General features: G+C 42.5%; 1 protein-coding gene across 2 annotated transcripts in view; it reads left to right on the top strand.

Moving 5' to 3' along the window:
• The first annotated feature begins 2,028 nt into the window (after nt 1–2,028).
• Cd99l2 (CD99 molecule like 2) overlaps nt 2,029–25,857 on the top strand; it is a 101,616-nt gene continuing 77,787 nt past the window's right edge. For both annotated transcript variants that reach the window (XM_058582620.1, XM_046453565.2), the window contains exon 1: nt 2,029–2,289. In XM_058582620.1, the coding sequence (XP_058438603.1) occupies nt 2,223–2,289 (67 nt within the window). In that variant the 5' untranslated portion in view covers nt 2,029–2,222. The remainder of the gene's footprint in view (nt 2,290–25,857) is intronic.

A 25,857-nucleotide genomic window follows, 5' to 3' on the forward strand; every position in this document is an offset into this window, starting at 1 on the left:
CAGAAAATAACGGCCATGGCTGTGTTCCCATAAACTTCATAGCCCTGAAATTTGAATTTTGTATTAATGTTTTATTTCATAAAATACTTGAGTTTTTGGCAATAATTTTAAAATGTAAAATGTACTCTTAGCTGGGAGGTTGCACAAAATAGTGGGTGAGCCAGATTTGGCCCACAGATTGCAGTGTGTAACCTGCCCCTGAGCTAGAAGACAGTCCTATCACACATTACTATGGCAGGCATTTGGCTGGCCGGTTCAGTTGTCTCTGATGCACATGTAGCAGAGTTTCGGTTGGGTGTCACCACACTGCCTGCTGACTGAGATGGCCTCACCTTAGGGGTTGTACTTTCCACAGCATTTACCCATCACAGTCTGAAGGGCTCCTATAGACCATGTAGTGGTCCATTAGTAGAAGTCACCACCAAGGTCAGACAGTTAAATAATGGCCCAGGGCATCTAGATTTAGTGGAAAAATTGGGGGCATTTCTACAGTCTGGAATACACAGTAACCTCCCACAGTCAACAGTAGCCAATATTTCTTCAGCTGTTACAACAAGTAATAATTCTACCATCATCACTGTGTGCTAGGCTGCCCACTTTTCAGGTCCAGCCAGTATTTGTACCACATCTGGTACTAAAGTACAAATTCTTAGCCATTTATTGACTGGGCTTCCTCCTTTATTGTTGGTGGCAGGAGGACTTCCTCCTTTGATGCTGTGGGCCTGGGACTGGCTTCCTCCTCAACCTCAAGGAACCGCTTAGCTCATTCACCCTCCTTAATTATTGCAGTGATGCATAAGGTCATTGTAAGTAATAAAATATAAAGGTAAATGCCTGAAATGTGCCATGTGTAGAGTGCCAGTTCAGTGACTGCAGCTACTTCTGTTCATTCTCTAGCTCATGTAACAAAATAAACACTGCTTTGAAAATCAGAAGACTGACTCCTTACACACCATTTGGTTTTTTGCAGCCCCAGGATTCAGAGCAATGAATGGAAGCTGAGGAGGCAGGGAGAACCACTGCAGGTCTGGGGGGGCGGGGCACAGGAAGGCTGCCTAATGGGCATTGGGGGAAAGTGGCAGTAGTCGCTCTGTAAGAAAGATGTGGTCCAGGACCTTCTGTGAACCATAATGGCAGGGACAGGCTCAATGCTGTCACTCCGGAGCACAGTGGCGCTTTCTCTTTGTCCTTGAATGTTACTTGCAGCTGGGGCTCTTCTACAAAGCTTTCACGGAAAGGTTGCAGGGGGGCATCTTGCTGTCCGTGGTGGTGTCACAATCTGATTTCTCTCCATCTGGGAGATGATCTCCATCTGCGGGTGTTCATGGGAAAGGACTGCAGCGCGTTTGTTGGTAATGGGGTTTTCCAGATCGATTCTGCAGTTGTGAACTTGCACTTTCAGCGCATTCAGAAAGCCTAGGGAGTGCTGACCCTGGCCCTACACCAAGTCTCCGGAGCACGAGGCGCTCTGCCTCTGGGCCGGTCCCGTTTCCTCTCATCCGCCCTGGCACCCCCGGGCCGCTGCCTGCTGACCGCGGTCAGACACGAAAAAAACGGCACCTTTTCTTTACTTTTGAGACAGGGTTCACTACATCTTCCTTCAGGGAGCAGCGAAAGGCTCTTATGCTCGGTTCTGGAGCGGCGGCTGGAGGGGTCCCCGGGGAACAGTCTTTCTTGGGGAGAACTTCAGGGCCAGAAGGGGAAGAGTCCTGGCCAAGGTCACAGAGCTGGCAGACGCTCCGACAAGTGCACTCAGGCCTGGGGGGAGTCACCGCACACGCCCGCCACGGCAGCCTCTGGCTCTCGGCCTCAGGCAACTTATTACTCCCTGCCCACCCGCCCCTAAGTGCTTTCAATGGCCGGAACCAGGAGGGAAGGGGTGTGCGGGCGGCGCCCCAGAAATCAGACCGCTCCACCCACTGGGAGCCTGCGGCCCCGCCTCCCGGCATTGGCCACGCCCATCGCCCCCGCCCTCAGACTGCGGCCTGGCTACAGAGACCCAAGCCTGGTCCCGCCCCGCCAGCCTTGCCCCTGCCGCGTCGCCCGCAGGCGCCAGCACTCGCGCGTCCCCTTCCCCGGCCCTCCCGGGGCCGCGCAGCGCGCACCGGCTCTGGGCGGGGCCTTGCAGTGGTAGCAGGGCTCCTCCTCCTGCTCCTCCTCGACCTGCCCTTCGGGTCCTCTCGCGCTGTCCTCCTCTGGGGCCCCTCCGCCTTGTCCCAGCCATGGTGGCCTGGCGCTCGGCGGTCCTTGTCTCCCTCGCTCTCTTCTTGGCTATCCTGGTCCAGAGAGGTAAGGCAGGCGGGGGACGCGTGTGGACCCCGCCCTGGGGGCCCCGGGTCGCTCTGTGCTTGAGCGGCCCGACCCCCGCCTCGCAGGCCTGAGGCTGAGGCACCAGGCTGTGCTGGGCGGAGGTGCGGGGTGCGACCATGCCGGGATCAGTGTAGCTGGAGAGGAAACATGGGGCCTCTCTTGGTGCTGAGCTACAGACCAGGAGATTGGCCTCCGCTAAAATCCTGAACAAGCAGGTGTCACCACTGGTGACAACAGCTGTCCTCACGAGTTTACCTTAGGGAAAGCCTTGGAAAGAGCAGTCATCTTCGAAAAGTGTGTGGGGCCACCTGCAGCAAAAGCACCTGGGGAACTTACTGGGCAGATTCCTATACCTTTGTGTTGGGATTGCGGTGGGGCTGGGGTGGGGGTGGAGGTGGAGGGCGCGACGTGTAGGTATAACCAGCTCCCTAGATGCTTTTGGTATCTGCTTCAGGTTTCAAGCTTTGGTCATATTTTGCCAAGGAAGAGGAGAGAGAAATTTCGCTGAATCAAGGATGCAAGGTTCTTAGACTCTGTACTACTCAAAGTGTGGGCCAGGGCCCAACCGCATTGGCATCACCAGGGAGATTGTTAGAAATGCAGCATCATATGCCCTGTCCCTGACCCACTGAGTCAGATTCGGTGTTTTATTTAGCTTTTTAACTAGGTCCCTGGGTAATTTACAGGCACATTCAAGTTTGAGAAGCATTGTCTTAGAATAAATGCAATCTGTGGTTAAAAGTAGTGTCTTAAAACATGTACCAGCAGAATCTTCTTAAACTTATTTATATCCCATCTCCACATCAGAAAACTGGTCTAAGGGAAACTCTGCAATTTGAGCACTGAATTGTGCTCTGAGCTTCATGAAAATGAAGGTAAATCCAACTAGTGAAAAACATGAGCTCAGAAAAGAAAAGCTTTCACATGGTATTGAGTTCTACTAAAATTTATGTCACATATCAGGAACTCTGGAAAACAGTGGACAGTACTAGCCAACGTAGGTTTGCAAAAGATGCAGAAATGTTTTCATGTGGGTCCTCTTCCTGCATTTGATACAAGAAGAGCCATTCAACATTCTTCAAAGATGTCAGGCTTGGTTCTAGGAACTGATGATATAGAAGTGAACAAAACTAAGACTGTCTTCCTGAAGCTGACCTCCATGTTGGAGGGAAAAAAACAACTACACACATCTGTTCTATAGAATATATTGTTAGTGCTATGAAGAAAAATAAAGCAGGTTATAGGGATAAAGTGTTTTAGAATTTTCCCTTTCATTTTCTACTTTGGGAATACAATTTATTCTGTCTAATATGTATTTGTGGAGAAAAGTATACAGTTGTGCCCCTCTTATCCTCGGGAGATACATTTCAAGACTCCCATTGGATGCTTCAAACCATAAATAGTATATACATGGTTCAGTAAACCCTGTATATACCATGTTGTATACTGTATTCCAGGCAGCATTGCCACAGAGTACCAAGTTCATTTGTCCTTCCATGTCCTATGCCCTGGTGCCTCATTTACATCACTGATCTTTTTTTCTCTTTCTACATTTATTATTGCTGCATAATAGTTGCACATAATGATGGGATTTGATGTTACATATTGGTAAATGCACACAATATAACAATATAATTTGACCAATTTTACTCCCCAGCATTTAACCCGTCCCTCCACTCCTCCCACCCCTTGGTCCATTTCTTCCACTGATTTCCCTTTGATTTTCATGAGATCCACCCCACTTTTGTTTGCTTTTTTCCTCTCTAGCTTCCACAAATGAGAGAAAACATATGACCCTTAACCTTCTGTGTTTGATTATTTCACTTAACATGATGGTCTCTAGTTCCATGCATTTTCCTGCAAATGCCATACTTTCGTTTTTCTTCATGGCTGAATAAAACTCCACTGTGTATAAATATACCACATTTTCTTTATCCTTCTATCCATTGAAGATACCTAGGCTGGTTCCATAGTTTGGCTGCTGTGAATTGTGCTGCTATAAACATGGGTATGCATGTATCACTGTAGTGTGATTACTTTAATTCTTCAGTGTAAATACTGAGGATTGCTATAGGTGGGTCATATGGTGGTTGCATGCTTAGTTTTTTGAGAACCTCCATACTGTTTTCCATAGTGGTTGTACTAGTTTACAGTTTCACCAACAGTTTTTCTCCACATCCTTTTTAACATTTATTATTACTTGTATTTTTTTTTTACTTTACTAATAGGATATCTTTATTGCTGTTTTCATCTTCCTGGATTACTTTTCTGGAAATTCATTTATTAAGTTATCAAAATTTAAAGGAATTTCATTTCCTCTTTTAGTACAAAAGAGCATCTTTTTACTATTATCTTAATTGTATATATTTATGGTGTTCAGTGTGATAATCTAACACTAAGATTTAAAGTTAGTAATAACCCGGTCAGGCTAGTTAGCATCTCCTTAAATTCCTTTGTTTTTGATTAAGACAGTAACTGTGCATTTGCGGTGGGAGGTTCTGACGGCACTATGTGTTCTGATCAAGTCGGGGTCATTAACGCTTCCCTCTGCTTCCCTCTCCTTACTTTCTGTTTTGGGGCTTGGAGGTCCTCTTCTGTTATTCCTAAGATATGCAAGGTATGGAGACTAGTCACCTGGTGTCCTGCAGAACACAGAACCTGGCACCCCGTCCCATGTTTTAGTTCTGATCATCTGCCACCTCCTCTTTCCTTCCCCAGCCTTTAGGAATTGCTGTCCTACATTCCGATACACTCTTTTCACCTTGTACCTATGAGAACACAACAGAACTTGTCCTTCCATGTCTGACATTTCAGGCACATTCAAGTGTGGAGGGCCTACCTTGCACCTGTGCCTCTGACATAATGTCCTCAGCACCGTCCAATTTCCTGCAAATGATGGAATGTCATTTTTTATGGCTGGATAATATTCCACTGTGCATACATACCATTTTCTTTGCCGTCCTTTCATTGGTGGGCATCTGGGTTAATCCCACTTCTTGGCTATTGTGAATTGTGCAGCAATAAGCATGGGAATGTGGGTATCTCTTTGACAGGCTTTGTTTCCTTTGGATATACCCCCAAAGTGAGATTTCTGACTCATCCATAGGTCTATTTTTAGTGGTTTGAGGAGCCTTCATGCTGCCGTTTTCCACATCAGCTGCGCTAATTCACATTCCCGCCAATGGGGCAGGAGCATTCTCTGTCTCTGCCTCCTTGCCAGCGATTGGTATGCTCTCCTTGTGGTTTTGATCTGCACTTTCCCGATGATATTGAGGTTGAGCATTTTCTCAGGAATTCGAGCAACTTCGCTTTCTGTTGATAGGATCGCAGGCAACCTCTCCTTTCACAAATGCAAGATCACAAGGAACTGTTGGTGATTTTTAATTTTGAAAGATTTTTCTGCTGATGCAACTGTTACCAAAACTGCTAAGAGCCTTTCATAGGTTGTGACCGCATTGGGATGAATTTCTGATAAATTACTTCAAGATATAAGGTTGAGTACAGCTAGAGCCGAGAGTTCTTGCAAAATAATTTTTCTAAAAATATGTAACTCTCTGTACAATTGAGTTTGTGGTAGCTTGGCTCTGATTTAAAATTCAAATTCTTTTTTTTAAAGAGAGAGAGAGAGAGAGAGAGAGAGAGAGAGAGAGAGAGAGAGAGAGAGAGGAGATTTTTTTTTTAATATTTATTTTTTAGTTATTGGCAGACACAACATCTTTGTTTGTATGTGGTGCTGAGGATGGAACCCAGGCCGCATGCCAGGCGAGCGCGCTACTGCTTGAGCCACATCCCCAGCCCTAAAATGCAGATTCTTACAGTGGTGTTTTAATGCTTCCCCTGAGCTTTGCTGTTACCTGGGCAGGAGGCACAAGGAACCAGGTGGCATCACTACTTGAATACCATTCCCGAAGTCGGGGTAGGCCTTAGATGGCTGTGTCTTAAGTGAACAGGAAGAGCTACCGCTAGCTGTCCCTCCTCTTTACTGGCCAGTCACCTCCCCAGGGCCACACACTGCAGCCACCACCTTGCTAGTGCTGCCCCCAGCAGCAGCCTGGGCCTAGGACTTGGCCCCGCCAACCCTGCTGCAGCCAGACTGTGTGGAGGGCCTACCTTGTACCTGTGCCTCTGACCATGTGTCCCTGCTGACAGGCACATCCTCTTGTACCACCAGGCGTCCTCACAAAGCACAGGTGCAAAGACACACTGGTTAGGAATGCCACGGGGGCCAGCAGAGCGTCTGCTTCTCACTTCCTGCTCCCTCTGAGGGGAGTCCTGTGCGGCTCAGGCCTCCAGCCTCGTGGCTGGCCTCCAGCCTCGTGGCTAGCCCCCGCCACCAGGGACTGTGTGTTGAAACCCATGACGTCCTTCACCAGGGGTCCTGCAGACAGGCCCACCACCTAAGCCTGCCTGATCGGCCATGGCCACCTGACACAGGGCATGGAGGGGCCTCTGGCACAGTCCTCCTCACCTGTGCCAAACCCAGGGTCTGCCCTGCGGGACAGATCTCAGCCTGTGTCCCCTGACCTCCAGCCCACCCCGCCCACTCTCAAAATCATCTTTACTCCTCTGATGGGTCCCTGATCCAAGGCCTCCTCTCCTGCGCCTCTGCTCACTTTACTTTGTGGTTCGACTCCTCGTGGAATCACAGTTGTCAGCATTCGGTGTGGTCAGCACTCAGCGTGGTCGGCACTACTTGTATTCTTGATGACTGCTATTCTGACTGCTGTGAGATGAAATATCAGTGTAGTTGATTTTCATTTTCCTAATTGCTAATGATGTTGGACATTTTCTATATATTTGTTGGCCATTTGTATTTCTTCTTTTGAGAAGTATCTGCTTAATTCATTTGTCCCTTTATTAATTGCATTATTTGATTTTCTAGTATTAAGTTGTTTTTTTTTTTTAAATTTTTAGTTGTAGTTGGACACAATGCCTTTATTTTTATTTATTTATCTTTATGTGGTGCTGAGGATTGGACCTAGGGCCTCACACGTGCTAGGTGAGCACTCTACCGCTGCTACAGCCCCAGCTCTCTGGTGTTAAGTTTTTGAGTTGTTTATATATTGTAGATATTAACCCTGTGTCAAAGATCTTCCATTCTGTAGGTTCTTTTTCCACATTCCTAATTGTTTCCCTTGTTATGCAAAAGCCTTTTAATTTGATGTCATCCCATTTATTAACTGTCAGCCCACATCACTACTCTTCAACTTTGGTACCATTAGGAAGTAAAATAAGAGTTACTTGAACACAAGCACCACAATACTTCCACTGTTGATCTGATAACCCTACTAAGCTACTAAGTGACTTGTTAATGGGTACTGCATACAATTTAAAACTTGAATCATTTATTTCTGGATTTTCCATTTAACATTTTCAGCCCACAGTTGACCACCAATAACTGAAACTAAGGAAAGAAAAATCCTCAGAAGGTGAAACCATAGATAAGGTGTGTATTGTAATCTTTGATTGATTTGCCTCTAATAGCATAGAATTTGAAAGATGAATATACATGATCGAGTGTCAGCTTTTCACTGTTTTGAGATATACCGAATTGATTTAGGAGGTGCTGAAGGAGACTGAGAACCAGTGCAACCATTTTACAGTGAGGAAAGAGGCATAGAAAGGTGAAGTAACTTGTCTCAGATCATCCAGTAAGATTAATTGGCATGGTTAAGATTTTATCCCAGGCTTGCCTGACTCCACAATCACACCCTTTAAGCACTAGACATTATGGCTTTATACCTGGAGGCTGTCCCACTTCTACCACTTAGTTGCTTTGGGAAAATGAGTTCTCTAGACCTGTTTGCTCAACCATATAATGCCTGATAATTCACAAAGATATCTTGGGACCAGGAATGTGTCATTCTTAGATCTGAAGCTTGCTACCAGCTACTACCTCCTGAGTGCTTGCTGTGTGGCACAGATATCACATAACTTGTTTTTAATTGCCCCAATAATTTTGCAGGTTATATATTATCCTTGCCTTACAGATGAGGGGATCCTGGTCACATAGCTCAGAAGAAATAGAGCCAGGATTACAACCCAGATAGCACTGCTACCTAGTGATCTTTTTTTTGTTGTTGTTTAAATTAAGAATGCTGAACCAGATACAGGTTCATTTCAAGGTAGGGACCCAGTTTTCTGGATCTTTTGTCCAAAATAAGATTTTTTGCATTGGCAGTCTGCTCCAGGATCTGGCCAGTTAGCCTCAGCTGCTGCATGGAAATGAAGAAGTTGCACTCGAGGAGAGCCGTGCCTCACTGAACACCTGCTTTGTGTCTCTTCAAAGTGTTCAGTGAAGGCACTGGTTGGCTCTCCTTGAGTGCAACTTCTTGGTCCCAGTCCTTAATGATAGGTATGACTTAACAACCCCAGCAGACCTCAGAGGGCTCACAGGATATCAGGGCATAATTTGTGAAATCCCTCCAGGCTTTGGCAAGTAGAGACAGGCATAAATAAATTCCTTTACAGGAATGTAAAGGGTAGTTAATTAGTTATCCTTGTTCTAATTACAGAGGGGTATTCAGTTCAGAGGGGGCAACTGTAGGCACCGAGGAAATGTCTGAAGTTTTCCCAATAGAGGTGACACAATAAGGCCTCTCCTTTTGGCTGTTCAGAGGGATATGAGGATGAGGATCTGGATTTGGTCCTGGTGAGTTCAGAAAAGATACCTTCCAGATATGCTGACTTTCCTGTTCCCAGTTCTGTTCCCTACCCGGTGTTTTTGCCTTTCTTGCCTTGTGCACTCTTCCTTTTTGCACTTTGCATGTTATTCCTCCTCTAGGGTGCTGAGGAGCCTGGCTCAAGGGGTTCCTGACCTCCAACCCAGAACAAGCCCTTCCTGAGGCCTGCTGAGAGGTCTAGTGATGGGCGAATTGTGGCTTGCATGTCGAAGCATTACATCATCATAAACAGTTATGAAGAGCTGATGGCAAAATCTTTCCCATACATAGGTGTTAGTTTACATGCAAAAGGGAAGCAGGGGAATTGAGGAAGCAGGGGGAATTAAGGTTGCTAGGTGTCTGTCCTTAAAATAAGGTTATTCTAGATTATTCAGGTGAGCCCAATGTGATCACACAGGTCCTTTAAATATGGAAGATGGAGGCAGAAGAGTCAGTGTCAGTCATGCCATGAGAAAGCGACTTGACTGACCATTGCTGGCTTTCAAGGGTCCAGGATCCAGAATGTAAGTGGCCTTTAGAAACCAGAAAGGGCAAGGATTGGTTTCACCCCTACAGCTTCCAGAAGTAACCATCCCTGCTGACACTCTGATCTTAGCTTAGTGAGACTCGGATTGGACCTCTGACTTCCAAAACTGTTAAGATAAATATGCTGGGCTGGGGCTTGGTTCAGTGGTAGAGCACGCTCGCCTAGCATGCGTGAGGCACTGTGTTCGATCCTCAGCACCACATAAAAATAAAATAATAATAAAATAAAGATATTGTGCCCACCTATAACTAAAAATAAATATTAAAAAACATAAATATGCATTGTTTTAAATCTTTAAGTTTATTATGTTTTGTTAAAGCAGAAATAAGGACAGAAGCTAGGTGGATCTATTTGGAATCGTTTTTCAAATTAGAGGAGATGCCCTCTGCAGAAAGTATTGCTGCAGTCTGGAATTCATTACCATTGAAACAGTGCCAAGGACCAGCTGGGGCTCATTTTGATATTAAAAAAAAAACAGTATTCCTTTTTCAGCTAGACTGGGATGATGGAACTGTTAAGTATTTCTTTTGCCCTAACGACACTTTGAGACACTGAGGGAACCTAAACCAAACTGGAAGCCAGGAGACCAGAGAAACCACTGATGCAGCTAATGCCAATCACACCTAGAGCTCATTACATATCTGCTAATGCATAGATGAGTGGTCATTAAACCACTCTGTGGGTTAAACATGACTAAAACATGCACCTGCACTCAAAAAGCTTATAGTCCAGACTGCTCTAAAAGCAAAGGTCCATAATAACTGTCATATGTGTTTTAAGAGACATGAGGATTCCACTGTTACTGCAGTGGTATCTGAACAGAAGACTCCCTTTTTCTTTGAGTTTTCATCTGCTGCATAATCAACCTCTGCAACCTAGTGGCTTGAACAGCACCCGTTTTACTATGTTCATAGATTTAATAGGTCGAGAGTTCAGACGAATGCAGTAGAGATGGCCTGGTCTCTTGTCTATAGTGTCTGGAGTCCCAGCTAGGAAATTGCCCTTGTCTTGTCAACCAGAAATGACTGCAGATATTGTCCAGTATGCCCTCAAGGGCTAAATGTCTCCTGGTTGTAAACAACTACTATAGATCTCTCTCTCTCTCTCTCTCTCTCTCTCTCTCTCTCTCTCTCAAACAACTACTATAGATCTCTCTCTCTCTCTCTCTGTTTGTGTGTGTGTGTGTGTGTGTGTGTATTTGCAGTTGTTGGGGATGGAACCTAGGGCCTCTTGCATGCTAGTCAAGTACTGACCACGGAGCTATACCTTCAGCCCAAGACAGCCTTATTCTTTGTATTTGCCCTGTCTTTTCTCAGTATTCTTCATAAGTCACTTAAGTTTTCTGTCATCATCACTTTGCCTCAGGATAGATGTGTTGTAGGAAATCAGATCACAGGCAATCCTTGTGGACTGGTATCAGCTCTGCAGACTCTAGGAATGTGCCCTAGACTCTGCGATGAGCTTTGAATTCTTCCTGTTTAGCTTAGGCCTGTCACCAATCTCCTCAGGTAGTTAGTGTTTTTCTGATTAGATTTTCACAGATGGCTCATCTCATCTTTTTCATGTTGAACCTTATTAGTTTCCATTTTAGATGACAATCTTGTCTTTTAAAATATGTTTGATTTTTTTGAGAGTCAGAGAAAAAGAATAGCAAAATGAACCAAAGACTTACTCAGGCAGTTCATAAAAGAGATCAAATTGAACAATAAACATATGAAAAGATGATCAACCTCATTATTAATTGGAGAGATGCAAATTAAACTATAACAAGATAAAAATACATGCCATCCAGTAGGCTAAAAATGATAATAAAATCCGACAATACCAAATGTTTACATGATTACAAGGGTAATATGTAGTTTTTGTGGTAAACACGGAAAATATAGAAAAGTGTAATGAAAACAGAAACCCCATAACCCAGGGCTAACTCCTGGTACCACATAGGAATTCAGTATTTTAATGTTTTTCTATGAAGAAAATATGTTTTTCAAGTTACCTTTCTTCCCTTGTTGTGAAATAGAACCTATAGAAAAATGTATAAGGCTTATATTTACAGAGAAACAGAGAAGTACAAAGTGAAAACCTGTATCACCATCAACCAGGTAGAAAAACAGAATGTTGATAACACCTAGGTGACCCGTATATTCCTCTGCTGATCACAGTACCTGTCTTCCCACCTCTGAGAGGTATCTACTACCCTGATTTTGGGGCAGTCCTTTTCTTGATTTACCTCATCCTTCTACTGCCTATGTATGCAGCCCTAAATAATGTAGTTTTGCCTGTCTTTTCTTTGGTGTGTGTGTGTGTATGGTTCCAGGGGTGGAACCTATATGGTCCCACATATGGTCTTGTGCATGCTAGGCAAGCATTCTAACACTGAGCCTCAGTTTTTCCTGTCTTTTATTTTGACTTTATAGAAATGGAATTCCACTGGCTGTAATCTTCTGTGTTTTGTGTCTTTCCCCCAGTGTTGTTGATTTTCTGTTGTGTGTAGCTGTATTCATTCATTTTCATTATTATGTATTCCACTATTTGAACATGCCCCAAGTTTGGGGGGTTTATAGAAATACATTCTTTTATTAATAGACATTTGGGTAGTTTCCAGTTTGGGACCATTTCAAGCAGCGCTGCCAGCATTCTTATGCTGATGTGCTTAGGTTTCTATTGGGCAGAAATTCTCAAACCGTGGTCTGGGAACCTTCCTGGTGCGGAGTCCCATTTCATGAGTCTACAAGATCCAACTATTAACTATTTTCACAGTAACACTAAGATGTCATGTGTGTTTTGTACTCTCCTTCTCTCATGAATCTACAGAATGTTCCAGAGGCTATGTGATGTGTGACACAATTGATCTGATGGCTAATGGAATGTATGCTGTCCTGTGCTTTAAAAATGTTTTATGAGGCTGGGGTTGTGGCTTAATTGTAAAGTACTTGCCTAGCATTGTGAGGCACTGCATATAAATAAATAAAATAAAGGTCCATCAACAACTAATAAAACATATTTAAGGGGCTGGGGATATAGCTCAGTCAGTAGAGTACCTGCCTTGCATGCACAAGTCCCTGGGTTCGATCCCCAGCACCACAAAATAAATATATAAATAAATAAATAGGGCTGGGAACTTAGCTCAGTGGTAGAGCACTTCCGGGTTTAATCCCTGCTACACCTCCTCACCAAAAAATCTTAAAAAAAAAATTATTTGGGGCTGGGGATGTGGCTCAAGCGGTAGCGCACTCGCCTGGCATGCGTGCGGCCCGGGTTCGATCCTCAGCACCACATACAAACAGAGATGTTGTGTCCGTCGAAGACTAAAAAATAAATATTAAAATTCTCTCTCTCTCTCTTTAAAAAAAAAAAAAAGAACGACACCCAATACTTACGTCCAACCTCAGCTGTACAGATGATGCTCGACTTATGTTGTTTTAAAAAAAAAAATTTAAACAAAAAATATGTTTTAGTAGCCAGGGACAATGGCAAATGCCTGTAATCCCAGTGGCTCTGAAGACTGAGGCAGGAGGATTGTGAGTTCAAAGTTAGCCTCAGCAACTTAGTGAGGCTCTAAGCAACTCAGTGAGACTCTGTCTTTAAATAAAATACAAAAAAGGGCTGGGGATGTGGCTCAGTGGTTAAGTGGCCCTGGGTTCAATCCCTGGTACCAAATAAATAAATAAATAAATAAATAAAATAAAATACATATGTTTTAGTTTTTAATATGATAAGCACCCACATAAACAAAGCTCTTTAAGCTCCTCAACAATTTTTCAGTGTAAGGGCAAAGAGTTTGAAGATCACTGCTCTTGGGTTATATGTAAGAGTGGAGATTCTGGATTTCACAATATTTGTAACTTTGGTTTTATGAAGTGGTACCAAACTGCCCACCAAATCGGTTACCTATTTATATTCCCACCAGCAAAATAGCAAAGTTGCTGTTATGCCACCACCTTACCAATACTGGGTATTGTTAGAGTGCATTGTAATACTCCAGGTGGGTTTGTAGTGTTATATTATCATGATTTCATTTTCATACCTCTGATGACTATTTATTGTCCAGTTTGACTTCTTTTGTGAACTGCCTGATGAAGTCTCTGGCTCATTTTCCTGTTGGCTCCTACTCACAATGCTTTATTTTCTTGTGTTCTTGGTTGCAGTTCTCTTTTCGTTTGTTTCTTCAGGCTGTGTACTGCTCTTTCCCATTGAAATATATATGTGGGCAATCTTTGAAGCCTGGAATAATTGTACCATCTTCCAGAGATTTGTGTTCAGTTTTGTTAGTTGGTTTCTTACCTTTTCCCTTGGTTTCATCAGGACCAGGCAAGCCTTCTTTTTGGTCTTTTGGAGATGAACTTGGGAGGGGCAGGTTTGTTTCTGAGTCATGCTTACCCCGTGGGTATAATACTTTGGGGTCCCAGTTTAGTGTGGAAAGAACTTTATTACCATTTCTTATTTAGTGGCTGTAAGTGTGGACTTCAGTTCCTTTTGTGTGTCTTGGAACATTTCTGAAATCAAAGTCATGGTTTGTCAGATGCCCTTAGAACAAGTGGGTGGGTTTGTGTGGGCTCCCACCACTCTGGATTTCTAGCTGTCTCATAGGTTTTGTTGTGGTTATTTTTTTTAACCATTTTGCCAGTTCTTCAGCACTTTAAAATATATTTAAAAATTTTTTATTTGTAAAAGGACACAATATCTTTGTTTTATTTTTATGGATTTTTATGTGATGCTGGGGATCGAACCTGGTGCCTCACATGCCAAGCAAGCACTCTACCACTGAGCCACAACACCAGCGCCCCCACATTGAATTTTTTGTAGAAATTTTTGCTGATATTCTGTTAAACTTTCTGACATGAAGAATAGCTTATATGTTACAAATATGGTAGAGGTTTCTGCTTAATTATGGTAAGGGTCTTCTGAGTGTGTGTGGGGGTGGTCTGCTTCAGTGGCATTGTTCCAGAATGTAGTAGGGTCAATAGTGGGATCCTTTGGTGCCGTCAGTTCCCTCTAAGAAGTGTCAGTTGAGTTCTGCTTATGTGCCAGCACCTTGCTTGGTGCCAGGCCAGTGGAGAAGAGGCAGGCACTGGCCCTGCATTGGTGAATCCCTAGCCCAGTGTAGTGAGAGGAAGGGTTCTTTTCCTAAAGTTGGGGATTGACAGGTGTGGGGATAGACCACTGTGACATGGATTTGTTAGAATCTCTGTGGTGATCAAGCTGGGACTATGCCAGGTCAGAGGAGCAGAACCAGAAGGGATGGCAAAGAGCTGCCTGGCAAACTCTTCAGGTCTGGTGGGGGAGGAAGTCAGACCAGAGTTGGGAAGACAGGCCATGGACAAAGAGTCGAATTTCCCTGGTGGGGCAGTTTCTACTCCCCCATGGGGATGTGGTTGCCTTTAGTGAAGTGAAGGGATGAAAGAAGTTAGAGATGACGAAGAAAGGGAAGGTGCTGAAGACAGGATCTGGTAGATGACCAGGCCATGAGGACTTGGGGTAGAGAACCAAGCCACTGTCAAGCAACTCCATCTCTTTTAATAACTGGAGGTAATATGCTGGAAGCCAGGAGAGGACAGACCAAAGAGAAGGGCAATGGCCAGGTGGCTGCAGTCTCAACAGAGGAGGGGTGCTGCCTGGGAGTGAAGGTAGGTTTCTTGGAGGGCCCTGATCTTCCCTCTAGAGGAGGAGATGGGTAGAAAGTCACAAAGGGACTTGCCCAAACTCACAGATGGGACTATATGTCCACTGTCAGCCTCTGCACAAGCCTCTGCATAGTAGGTTTATTTCCCTTCCCATCTCAGCTGTTAAAAGAGTTGTTATTTGGAAGAGTATATGCAGGGAGCTTCTTGAAGTACCTTAGTATAAAGCAGGCAAAAGAAGTAATGGGGCTTAGAACTCATTACTTAGAATCAGTGCATTTTCACATACCATACAATTACTCATTTCAAGTGCATAAATTCAGTGTTTTTTTAGTATATCACAGAGTTGGCCGACTCTCAGCATTATCTACTTTTAGAACATTGTTACTGCAAAAGAAACCCCTCCCTGTAGTAGTCTCTCCATTTCCTGCCTTCCCTCTAGCCTCTGGCAGCCTCTAATCCACTTTCAGTCTCTATGGATTTCACTTAGTGTGGATCAGTACTTCATCTTTTTGTGGTTGGCTAACATCCCATTGCACAGATAGACAATTACATGCTGTTTATCTATTCCTCACTTGACGGCATTTGGGTTGTTTCTACTTTGGGCTACTCTGAATAATGCTGCTATGAACATTTGTGTACAGGATTTCGTGTGGAATTAGATTTTGTGTGGACTTAGGTTTTACTTGGGAATTACCAAACCATGTGGCAACACTATGTTTAACGTTGTAAGGGACTGCCTGACTATTGTACAAAGCTGCTGCATCATTTTACAATCCCATTAGCAATGGACAAAGGTTCTGATTTCCCCATATCCTCACCAGTTTTCATTATTTAGATTGTCTTTTTTGTGTGTGTGTGGCGGGGGGAGTACCAGGGATTGACTTAGGGACACTCAACTACTGATGCACATCCCCAGCCCTTTATTTAGAGACAGGGTCTCAGTGAATTACTAAGCACCTCACTGTTGCTGAGGCTGGCTTTTTCTTTTCTTTTCTTTCTTTTTTTTTTGGTGGTGGTGCTGGGGATTGAACCCAGATCTTCCGCATGCAAGGCAAGCATTCTACCAATTGAGCTGTATCCCCAGACCCTGAGGCTGGCTTTGAACTTGGGATCCTCTTGTCTCAGCCTCCTGAACCACTGGGATGACAAGCATGCACCACTGTGCCTGGCCTTTCTTTTTCTTTTTGATTCTTGCCATTTTAGTACATGTGAAGAGGTAGCTCCTTGTGACTTTGATTCATATGTCCCTGCTAACTAATGAAGTTGAGCCTTCTCCTTTCCTGTGATTATTGGACCATGTTTTCTGGAGTTAAAATCTATGTACTGCAGAGGTTATGAAACTGGAATCAGTAGGCCCTGGTTCAACTCTGCCTCACTGTGGGTCCTTCATGTTTTTTGTGAATTTGTCATTCTTAATGGTATGTAATGAATGGTATGTTCTCTTGAGGAGGCTCAAGAAAAGAAACTGATGAAATCCATCACTTCTGATATGTATTTTATATATATATGAAATTTTGGGGAGTACTAGGGATGGACCAAAAGGGTGCCTAACCACTGAGCAACATCCCCAGAACTTTCTTTTTTTATTATTTTTTTATTTTGAGATAGGGTGTCACTGAGTTGCTTAGAGCCTTGCTAAGTTGCTGAGGCTAGCTTTGTATTTGTGGTCCTTCTGCCTCAATCTCCTGAGCTGCGGGGGTTACAGGCATGTGCCACAGTGCCTGACTATTCTATATTTTTAATTGCCCCCACTTTCATGATTCCTTTCATTTACTAGCAACATGCTCAAGTTTCCCTTCATCCTGCATCATGTCTCCTCTAAATACCTCACTTCTGTCCTTCAAATCTCCCTTTAATTTCTCAAACTAGACTGTGGCTTCTGTCATTTGTCCCATTGGTCTACTGAAAGGTTTTTCTAAGGCCACTAGGATACAAGTACAGATTGAACATTTCTAATACAACAATCTGAAATTAGTAATGAACTGAAATTTGGATGCACATATTTCAAAATGTGAAAAACTCTAAAATCTGACACACTTCTGGTCCTAAGCATTTTAGACAAGGATACTCAACCTATAATTTAAAAAGTTGATTGTTGAAGTAGTAGATCCCAAACCATTCACACCAGTGATCTCTCTGGGGAGTAGAATTGGAAGGAAGAGGATAACTCTCACTCCTTGCTCTAGAGTTGTTATTTGGAAGAGTATATGCAGGGAGCCTCTTGAATTACCTTAGTATAGAGCAGGCAAAAGAAGCAATGAGGCTTAGAACTCATTACTTAGAGTTGGTGGCAGGAGATGTCTACACTGGTGACATCCAAACAGCTCTAGGGACCTTTGATACAATATTGGGGTTAAGCACTGTCTGCACACCCAGTCAATGATGTAGATGGGTCATACATATTCTATAATTTAAAAAATGTATTTAGACATTGCTCTTATTGATAATAAATTGTAGAGGGCTGGGGATGTGGCTCAAGCAGTAGCGCACTCGCCTGGCATGCGTGCGGCCCGGGTTCGATCCTCAGCACCACATACAAACAAAGATGTTGTGTCCGCCGAAAACTAAAAAAAAATAAATATTAAAATTCTCTTTCTCTTTAAAAAAAAATAAAGTATCAACTAAGAACTTTAAAAAAATAATAAATTGTAGAAATTTTAGGATAGGCCTTTCTACAGTTAATCTTATTTTTGTGAATTTTTAAAATTTCCCCCTGCATTTCTTCCACATGTACTTTAGAGTTAAATTTTCAAGTTTTTTTTTTCTTTTATGTGAACTCCATTGAGATTTTACTGTGTGTATATGTGTGTGTGTCTCCATTGAGGATGGAACCCAGGCCCTCATGTATCCTGGACCAGCATTGTAGCACTGAGTCATATACCCAGCCCCCCATTGGGATTTTGTTTGCAGTTGCCTTCTTTATACAGGTTGATTTTTAGGAAAATCACCTTTTAAACATTTTTATTTATTTTGACAGCATTGAGTTTTCCCATCCAAACTCAAGGTAGCTGTCTATTTAGTACCATCATCTTTGAATTTTATTGTGTTCATCTTCGTTCTTTACATTGATTTTTGACTTATTTCCAAGTGCTTTATAATATCTATTCCTGATCTATTTCTGTTGTAAATGGGATCTTCCACCACCCCCATTTTCTGAATGATCATTGTTGATGTTTGAGAAAGCCACTGATATTTGCATACATTTTTAATTACCAGCTATCTTACATAAACATCCTATTTATTTATTTATCTACCTATTTATCTATCTATCTATTTATTTATTAAGATGGGGGTCTGTCTGTATTGCTCAGAGTGGCCTCAAACTCCTGGGCTTAAGCCATCCTCCTGCCTAAGCCTCCAAAGTAGCTGGAACTACAGGTGTGCTCCACAATACCTGACTGTCTAACCATTTTTTAATTTCTTCTAGTTTTTCACTTGATACTCTGGGTATTACCAGGTATATAATCATATCATCAACAAATAGTGATGCTTTTGTCTCTCACTTCCTTTTTCTTTTTTGAGGAGAGAGAGAGAGAGAGAGAGAGAGAGAGAGAGAGAGAGAGAGAAAAGTTTAATATTTATTTTTTAGTTTTCGGCAGACACAACATCTTTGTTTGTATGTGGTGCTGAGGATCGAACCCGGGCCGCACACATGCCAGGCAAGCACACTATCACTTGAGCCACATCCACAGCCCTCCCTTCCCTTTTAATTTCTTACCTTATTCTACTGGTTAGCACATCCATGGCTTTTTATTGTTGTTGTTGTTTAATTTTTTTTGTATTTGTAGATGGACAGAATGCCTTTATTTATGTTTATGTGGTGCTGAGGATTGAACCCAGTACCTCACACATGCTAGGCAAGTGCTCTACCACTGAGCTACAGCCCCAGCCCACATCCATGGCTTTTTTAAAGTAATAGTGGTCCTAATGGTCTCCTTACTTGTTCTTTTTTTTTTTTTTCCAGTACTAGGGATTGAACTCAGGGCCTTGCACAAGTTAAGCAAGTGCTCTACCATGGAGATACATCCCCAATCATTTTTAAAATATTTGAGACCAGGTCTCCATAAATTGCCTAGGCTGGCTTCAAACTTTTAATTCTCCTGCCTCAGTCTCCCAAGTAGCTGCATTTCAGGCATGCACCACCATGCCTGTCTTCCTTGCTTGCTCTTGACTTTGACTTGTTATACATAGTTTTATCATGTTAAGGATAAATCTCTACTCCTATTTTACTAAGGATTTGACTTTTGAAAAACTCAGAATTAGATACTAATTTTTATCAAGCATGTTTTGGTATCTTTAGATTTGTCTCCTCCCCTTTAACCTGTTAATATCTTTTAAATTTTAACTACAGAGTGTCCGAGTGATCCTGGGAAAGCCCCCTATGGTTTAGATGTGTTGTTTTACTTATGCTTTTTATATTAATAATCATGTGAAATTAGACTATAGTGTACTTTTTCTGTGTTACCTTTTCTAGGTATTATGAAAATAAGTTGGAAATTTTTCTTGTTTCTCTGCTCTGCGTGTTTAATAGTGGAGAAATTATCTGTGTTTTGAGGATTAAAGTACTTCTCCAGTGGATTGAGTCTGCTTGATTCTTTTAGTGCAACAGTTCTCAGACAATGAATCCATTTTCCCCATGCCATTTGCTCTATTTAGGTTTTCTCTTTGTAATTGACAAATTTTTGAAAATTTATATATTTGTAGATTAATATCCATCTAGACAAGTTGAATATGAATGAACTCTACAAAGAAATGAGTTTTTTGTTATATCCCTAGGACCTAGAGCAGAGGAGAGCACGTAGTAGTTGCTTATAAATGTCTATCAAATGGAAGAGGGATTCAGTTGATAAAGTCAGATTTATTTTTATTCATGAGAATAGAGCTACATAAAATTTTGTCTTATTATTTTGATTTCCTTTGAAGTAGTAGTTAATTCTGTGTTATTCCTAACCATGTTAGTTTGTTTCTGCTCTTTTTCTTGGGTAGGTTAGTGAAGCAACTGGTTTCTTTTTGTTATTTCTTTTTTAAAGAAACTTAAGCAGAAGGAGCAAATCACCTGTCAGATGAAAAGAAGTCAGTTTATTTTATCCTTTATTAGGACAGTCTCTTGGGGAACAGTGTGTGATCTAAATTGTCATTCTCATAGTGACAACACAAAGGAAAAATATAAGACTTCTTGTATCCAAACATTCACAGCATCTTTATTTGCAATTGATCTCAAGCACTGGAATGAGCCAACACATCCCATACCATGGAATACAACTCAGCAAGGAAAAGGAACTACTAATACAACCTGGATGGATCTCAGATGTGTTATGGTGCATGAAAGAAGAATACAAAATGAACAATTCCATTTACATGACATTCTTGACAAAACATCATTATAGATATAGAGAACAGATTGTCGGTTGTTGGCTTAGGGTCAGGTGCATGGGCATAGGGAGAGGAGAGGTGGAGAGAAGTGGGTGTGCTTGTATAAGATCAGCAAAAAGTACCCTTGTGGTGACAGAACTGTTCTTTAATCTGTGCTGGTGATCACACGAATCTACACATGTGATAAAATTGTATGAAATTTACTAAACACCCACATATGAGTACAAATGAAACTGGGGAAATGTGAATGAGATGTATGGTTATATCAATGTCCACATTCTGATTGTGATAGTATACTCTAATTTTGCATAATAAGACCTTTAGGGGAAAACTGGGCAAAATGTACAAGGGGTTTCTTTGTATTGCTTCTTATAACTCTATGGAAATCTGTCATTATCTCACAAAATTGAGTTCAAAATATCCTGAAGGATGTACATGTCACTCAGGAAACTTGGAGATATCTACTTAATATCAAACAGCCAAGCAAGAGGCAGTTCAAAATAATGTACTCAGAAAAGGGAAGCCAGGGAGGAAATTATTGGCTGTGAACACTGCAGTATTTAAAAAGATCTCAGGCTAATAGATCAGGTACAGAGCGGTGCCTGTCAGGAAGTCCTGGGTTCAGAGATCCAGAGCCACTGTGAGGGTGGGGGAGCAAAGAGAGTTGAAAACATAGGAGCAGGTGGAATCCCTCTGGGACAATGGATTAAACCTTAAGGCACTCTGGGGAACACTGAAATTGGAGACAAATTCTTATCATTGAAGGAGACTGGGAACTGGTGATGAGTGAGATAAACAAAGGAGGAAAATGTGGAGACTCAGGCTGGGCATGGTGGTGCACGCCTGTAATCCCATCAGCTCCCAGAGGCTGAGGCAGGAGGATCCTGAGTTCAAAGCCAGCTTCAGCAACTTAGTGAGGCACTAAGCAACTGAGCGAGACCCTGTCTCTAAATAAAATATTAACAAGGGCTGGGGATGTGTCTCAGTGGTTGAGTGCCCCTGAGTTCAATCCCTTCTACCAAAAAAAAAAAAAAAAAGAAAAAGAAAAAAAGAAAATGTGGAGATTCAGGACAAAGTATTTCAAGGAATCTTGCTCAGCATTATCAGTTCCAGTAGAGGGAAGGATGAAGCCAAAAGGATGAGCTCTCATGCCTGCCATGTGCAAACCTGAGTGAGGCATTTCTCCTGCAAGCTAGCCTCTGTTGTGCTTCCCAGTTTGGTGAATGGTGTCACTATTCAATCCATGTGCCAAGGGACACTTGGAGCTCGTTCTCATTACTGTCTCACCACTGCAGCCCCTCTTAACTGTGCCCCCTGCCCCTCCTCAGCCTGGCCTTCCTCACCTACCTTTCTCTTCTTCTCTGGCCATTCCCTGCCACACACCCTGGTCCAGCCATACCCACTTGGTTTCCTGCCCACCTGGGATCCCTGTGGGCTGTGAGAATGGTGTGCTCCGAAGTGCTAAGGTCTGACTTTGGAGGATTCTCCTGCCCAAAGACCCTCTCCTTCTGCTCCTCTTTGTGAGCCTGTCTAGGCTCACATTCCCTAAAGTCTGTCAGGCAGAGCTGATCACCACTGCTGTGGTTATAGATCCTCATTGTTCAAATGCTTCTGCCCCTTGGCTAAGGAAAAGAACTCTGGTTTTCTCATCCTTCTGTCTCCCCTAGTATCTGGTGCCTGATTGGTCTTCAGTGTTTGGTGACTAAATCATCCCATGCTTGCTTTTTTGATTCTAGAATCCTATGGAGAGCACACACAGCAGGATTCCCTTTAAATGAAAACATTTTAGGTCATTGGAAATGGGATCAGATGTGCAGAAATTTGAATCATAGCAGCATGGCTGGGGCTTCTGTTGCACTCAAGCTAGGCATGCTGATCCTTGGAAGTACACCCTGCTTCATGTTTGCACTGTCAGGCTCAGACCCTGGTTGGAGGCCAGGTGTATTTATAGTGAGCAAGACATCTGACCTACCTTTCCTTCTCATGCTCTGGGCACTTGGCTGCTTCTCAAGTCTCCTCCCATTTCCTATTATGCAGGCCAGCCCTGATTTTCTTTGGGAGCTAGCTGACTTCTGCCAGGTTCCCTGTAGTATCTGATAGAATCTTCTTTATGAACATGGAATTTGGAAATGCAGTTTTCTTTTTTAAACGTCTTTTAATCCCAGCAGCTCTGGAGGCTGAGGCAGGAGGATTGCAAGTTCCAAGCCAGCCTCAGGAAAAGCAAGGCGCTAAGCAACTCAGTGAGACCCTGTCTCTAAATAAAATACAAAATAGGGCTGGGGATGTGACTCAGTGGTAAAGTGCCCCTGAGTTCAATAACCAGTACCCACCAAAAAGTCTTTTAAAAATGAGAGATAATTCACATATCATATGTTCACCATTTTAAAGTATAAAATTAAGTGGCATTTAATACATTCAAAAGCATGTGCATCCTTTACCAGTTGTAGAAGCTTTATTATCCCCAAAAAAGAGATTGTACCCATGAAATGGTCATTTTCATCTCCCAACTTTTGCTAGCCCCAGGTAACTACTAATCTGCTTTGTCTCTATGGATTTGCCTATTCTGACCGTTTTGTATAAATGAAATCATACAGTAGGTGTTCTTTTGTGACTGGTACTCTCAGGGAGTATGTTCTCAGGGTACACCCGCATTTTAGCAGGGATCAGTATTTCACTCCTAGTAATGGCTGAATGATATTTCATTGTGTAGGGCTGGACCACTTGCCCTAGAACTGTGCTCTATAGTGGCAACAACTGTAGCCAACTTGTTCCAGGATGTTTTCCAGGGCTGGTCACCTGATCATGTTTACTGGTAACAGTTGTTGAATGAATGAAAGGTGGTTACTGGTCTTCCTCAGTGTCTGTTAGTTCTTGATGGTATTCTGCAATGCCACCAGCAGGGAGGTGGACTGCATGCTGGGAGGATGAGAGTGGGTGCAGTGTGGAGTGGCAGTGTACACACTTGATCTTAGCCAAAAGGCCGAGAAGCGATGGAGTGGCAGTGTAGATGGTGAGGGGAACAATTCTTCAGCTACTCTTCTGGGTATCCCTTCCTCGCCCCGTTTCCTCTTGCCCACTGTGAGGAGGGGTGAGGCCTCCAACCCAGCCTGCATGCCTCCTGGGAAGAGATTGTACCTAAATTTGGCTCCTTCCCATCTTTTCTTGGTACTATTTATATTGGAAACTTGTCCTATTTAGAAATTAATGGGGAGAATCACAGGAACTTCCTATCTCCTACCTAGCATGTCTTTTCATTTGTTGAAGTCTTTTGTGTCTTAGGCATATTTTTTTTCTTTTCACGCCTTTTATTGGTGCATTATAGTTGTACATGATAAAGAGATTTGTAGTTACATATCTTAGGCATTTTTTAAAGTGTAGTTTACATACAGGAAAATGCTCAAATATTAGGATATTTTGTAGTCTTCTTTGGTAATGTGTTAAAATTTTGTCACATAGTTCTAGTATGAATTTAAAATATTCTTTTATTGAGGTATAAGTCACATATAGTAACATAATAAGATATTAAGATTGTTAGGTTCAATCAGCTTTGATGGGTGTGTATCAAAACAGACCAATTTTTATCACCCCAGAAAGCTCCCTTACATCACTTCCCCACTGCCTCCCCCATGCAATCAGTGATCTGACTTTTACCACATATATTCTATCTAGATTTTTATTCTAGATTTTTTTTCTTGTACACGCGAGGCAAGTGCTCCGCCACTACATTCATAGCCCTCACTCCTAGCTTTTAATGTAAATGAAACCATACCATATTATTTACTGGCTTTTTAATGCAGCATAGTGTTTTCAAGGTTCATCCATGTTGTGATATGGCTCAGCATTTCTTTTTATTGCTGAGCAGTTTTCCATTGTATGGGTAGATTCCATTTGGCTTATCCATTCTCCTGGTGATGGACATTTGGGTTGTTCTCAGTTTAGAGTGATTATGATAAAGCAGCTGAACATTTGTGTTTGAGGATTTTCATAGTTCTATGTTCTCATTGTCTTGGGTGCAACTCTGAAGGGAGTTGCTGACTCATGGAGTATGAATATATTTAGCGTGCCTGTAATCACAGCAACTCAAAGGCTGAGGCAGGAAGATCACAAGTTTGAGGCCAGCCATAGAAACTTAGTGAGACCTTGTATCCAAATACAAAATGAAAAGACCTGGGGCGGGGGGGTGGACTGGGGTTGTGGCTCAGACGTAGAGCACTCGCCTAGCATGCACGAAGCACTGGATTTGATCCTCAGCACCACATAAATGTAAAATGAAGATATTGTGTTCACCTAAAACTAAAAAATAAAAAAAAAAATAAAGAGAAAATGTTAAAAAAAAGAAAAGACCTGGGTTGTATCTTAGTGGTAAAATACCTCTGGGTTCAATTCTGAGTACTGGAAAAAGAAAAAGAAAGAAGGAAAGAAATACAGAGAGGGAGGGAGGGATGGAGGGAGGGAGGGAGGGGGAGAGAGAGAGATATGAGAGATGAGAGAACAAACTGCTGGAGTTTTCCAAAATGCTTGTACCATTTACACTCCTACCAGCAGCAAATGGAAATTCCAGATTTTTCACATTTTATATAATATTTGGTGTTATGGCTTCTCTGACTTTTGATTTTTCTGTTATTCTGATTTCATCCATCTTCACTCTTTGGGAAGTTCTTCTGAATCTTGGATCACTAATGCTCTACCCACTTGCTCCTATGTCCAGTGTTTTCATGAATGTACTTGTGTACTGCTTTTCTGAGATTTTTCTAGGGTTTTGAGAGAAAGGCAGTCAGGACATCATTTTTTTAATTATCCAAATAGTCTCTAATGGAGTTATAGCTTGTTCTGTGTCAAACACGGCCAACTGTTCCTGTCTTCTGTTTCCTGCATTTTGTTTGCAAAGCAGCAAATAACAAATATAATGATTCCTTTATTACTCCAAGCCTGTGATCAAAGGATATTAACCTTTCAGCCCCAGTCTTACTGCATGTCCAAGAATAACTTATAAGAGGAAAAGGGACTGTTGACATTTTATATGATTTTAAATATTAAAGACTTTTGGTGGACCAAATGGAAAAAGTCTTGCATGTGACACAGGATGGAAAGTGAGAGGTGGCAGTTGTTTCACTAGTTCCCTTGAATGCTCAGCCCCCAACCAGCATACCAGATGGGTACAAGTGGTCGCTGTAACTCCTTGAATTTGTCCGTCTTCTCCAGAATGTATGTCCTGCTTGTTATGTCTTCAGGAAAATTACTGTTTGATTCATTTTCTTCCTTCCTGGAGTAAAGTAGGCCTTCCCCAGAGGGTTGGGATAATCCTGCTGGTAGGATGGGGGTGTGGTGCAGTGGGGTGAGG

Source organism: Marmota monax, unplaced genomic scaffold (genome assembly GCF_021218885.2).
Source record: "Marmota monax isolate L192 unplaced genomic scaffold, Marmota_monax_Labrador192_F-V1.1 WCK01_AAM20220418_F8-fsc00142, whole genome shotgun sequence".
NCBI lineage: Eukaryota > Metazoa > Chordata > Mammalia > Rodentia > Sciuridae > Marmota > Marmota monax.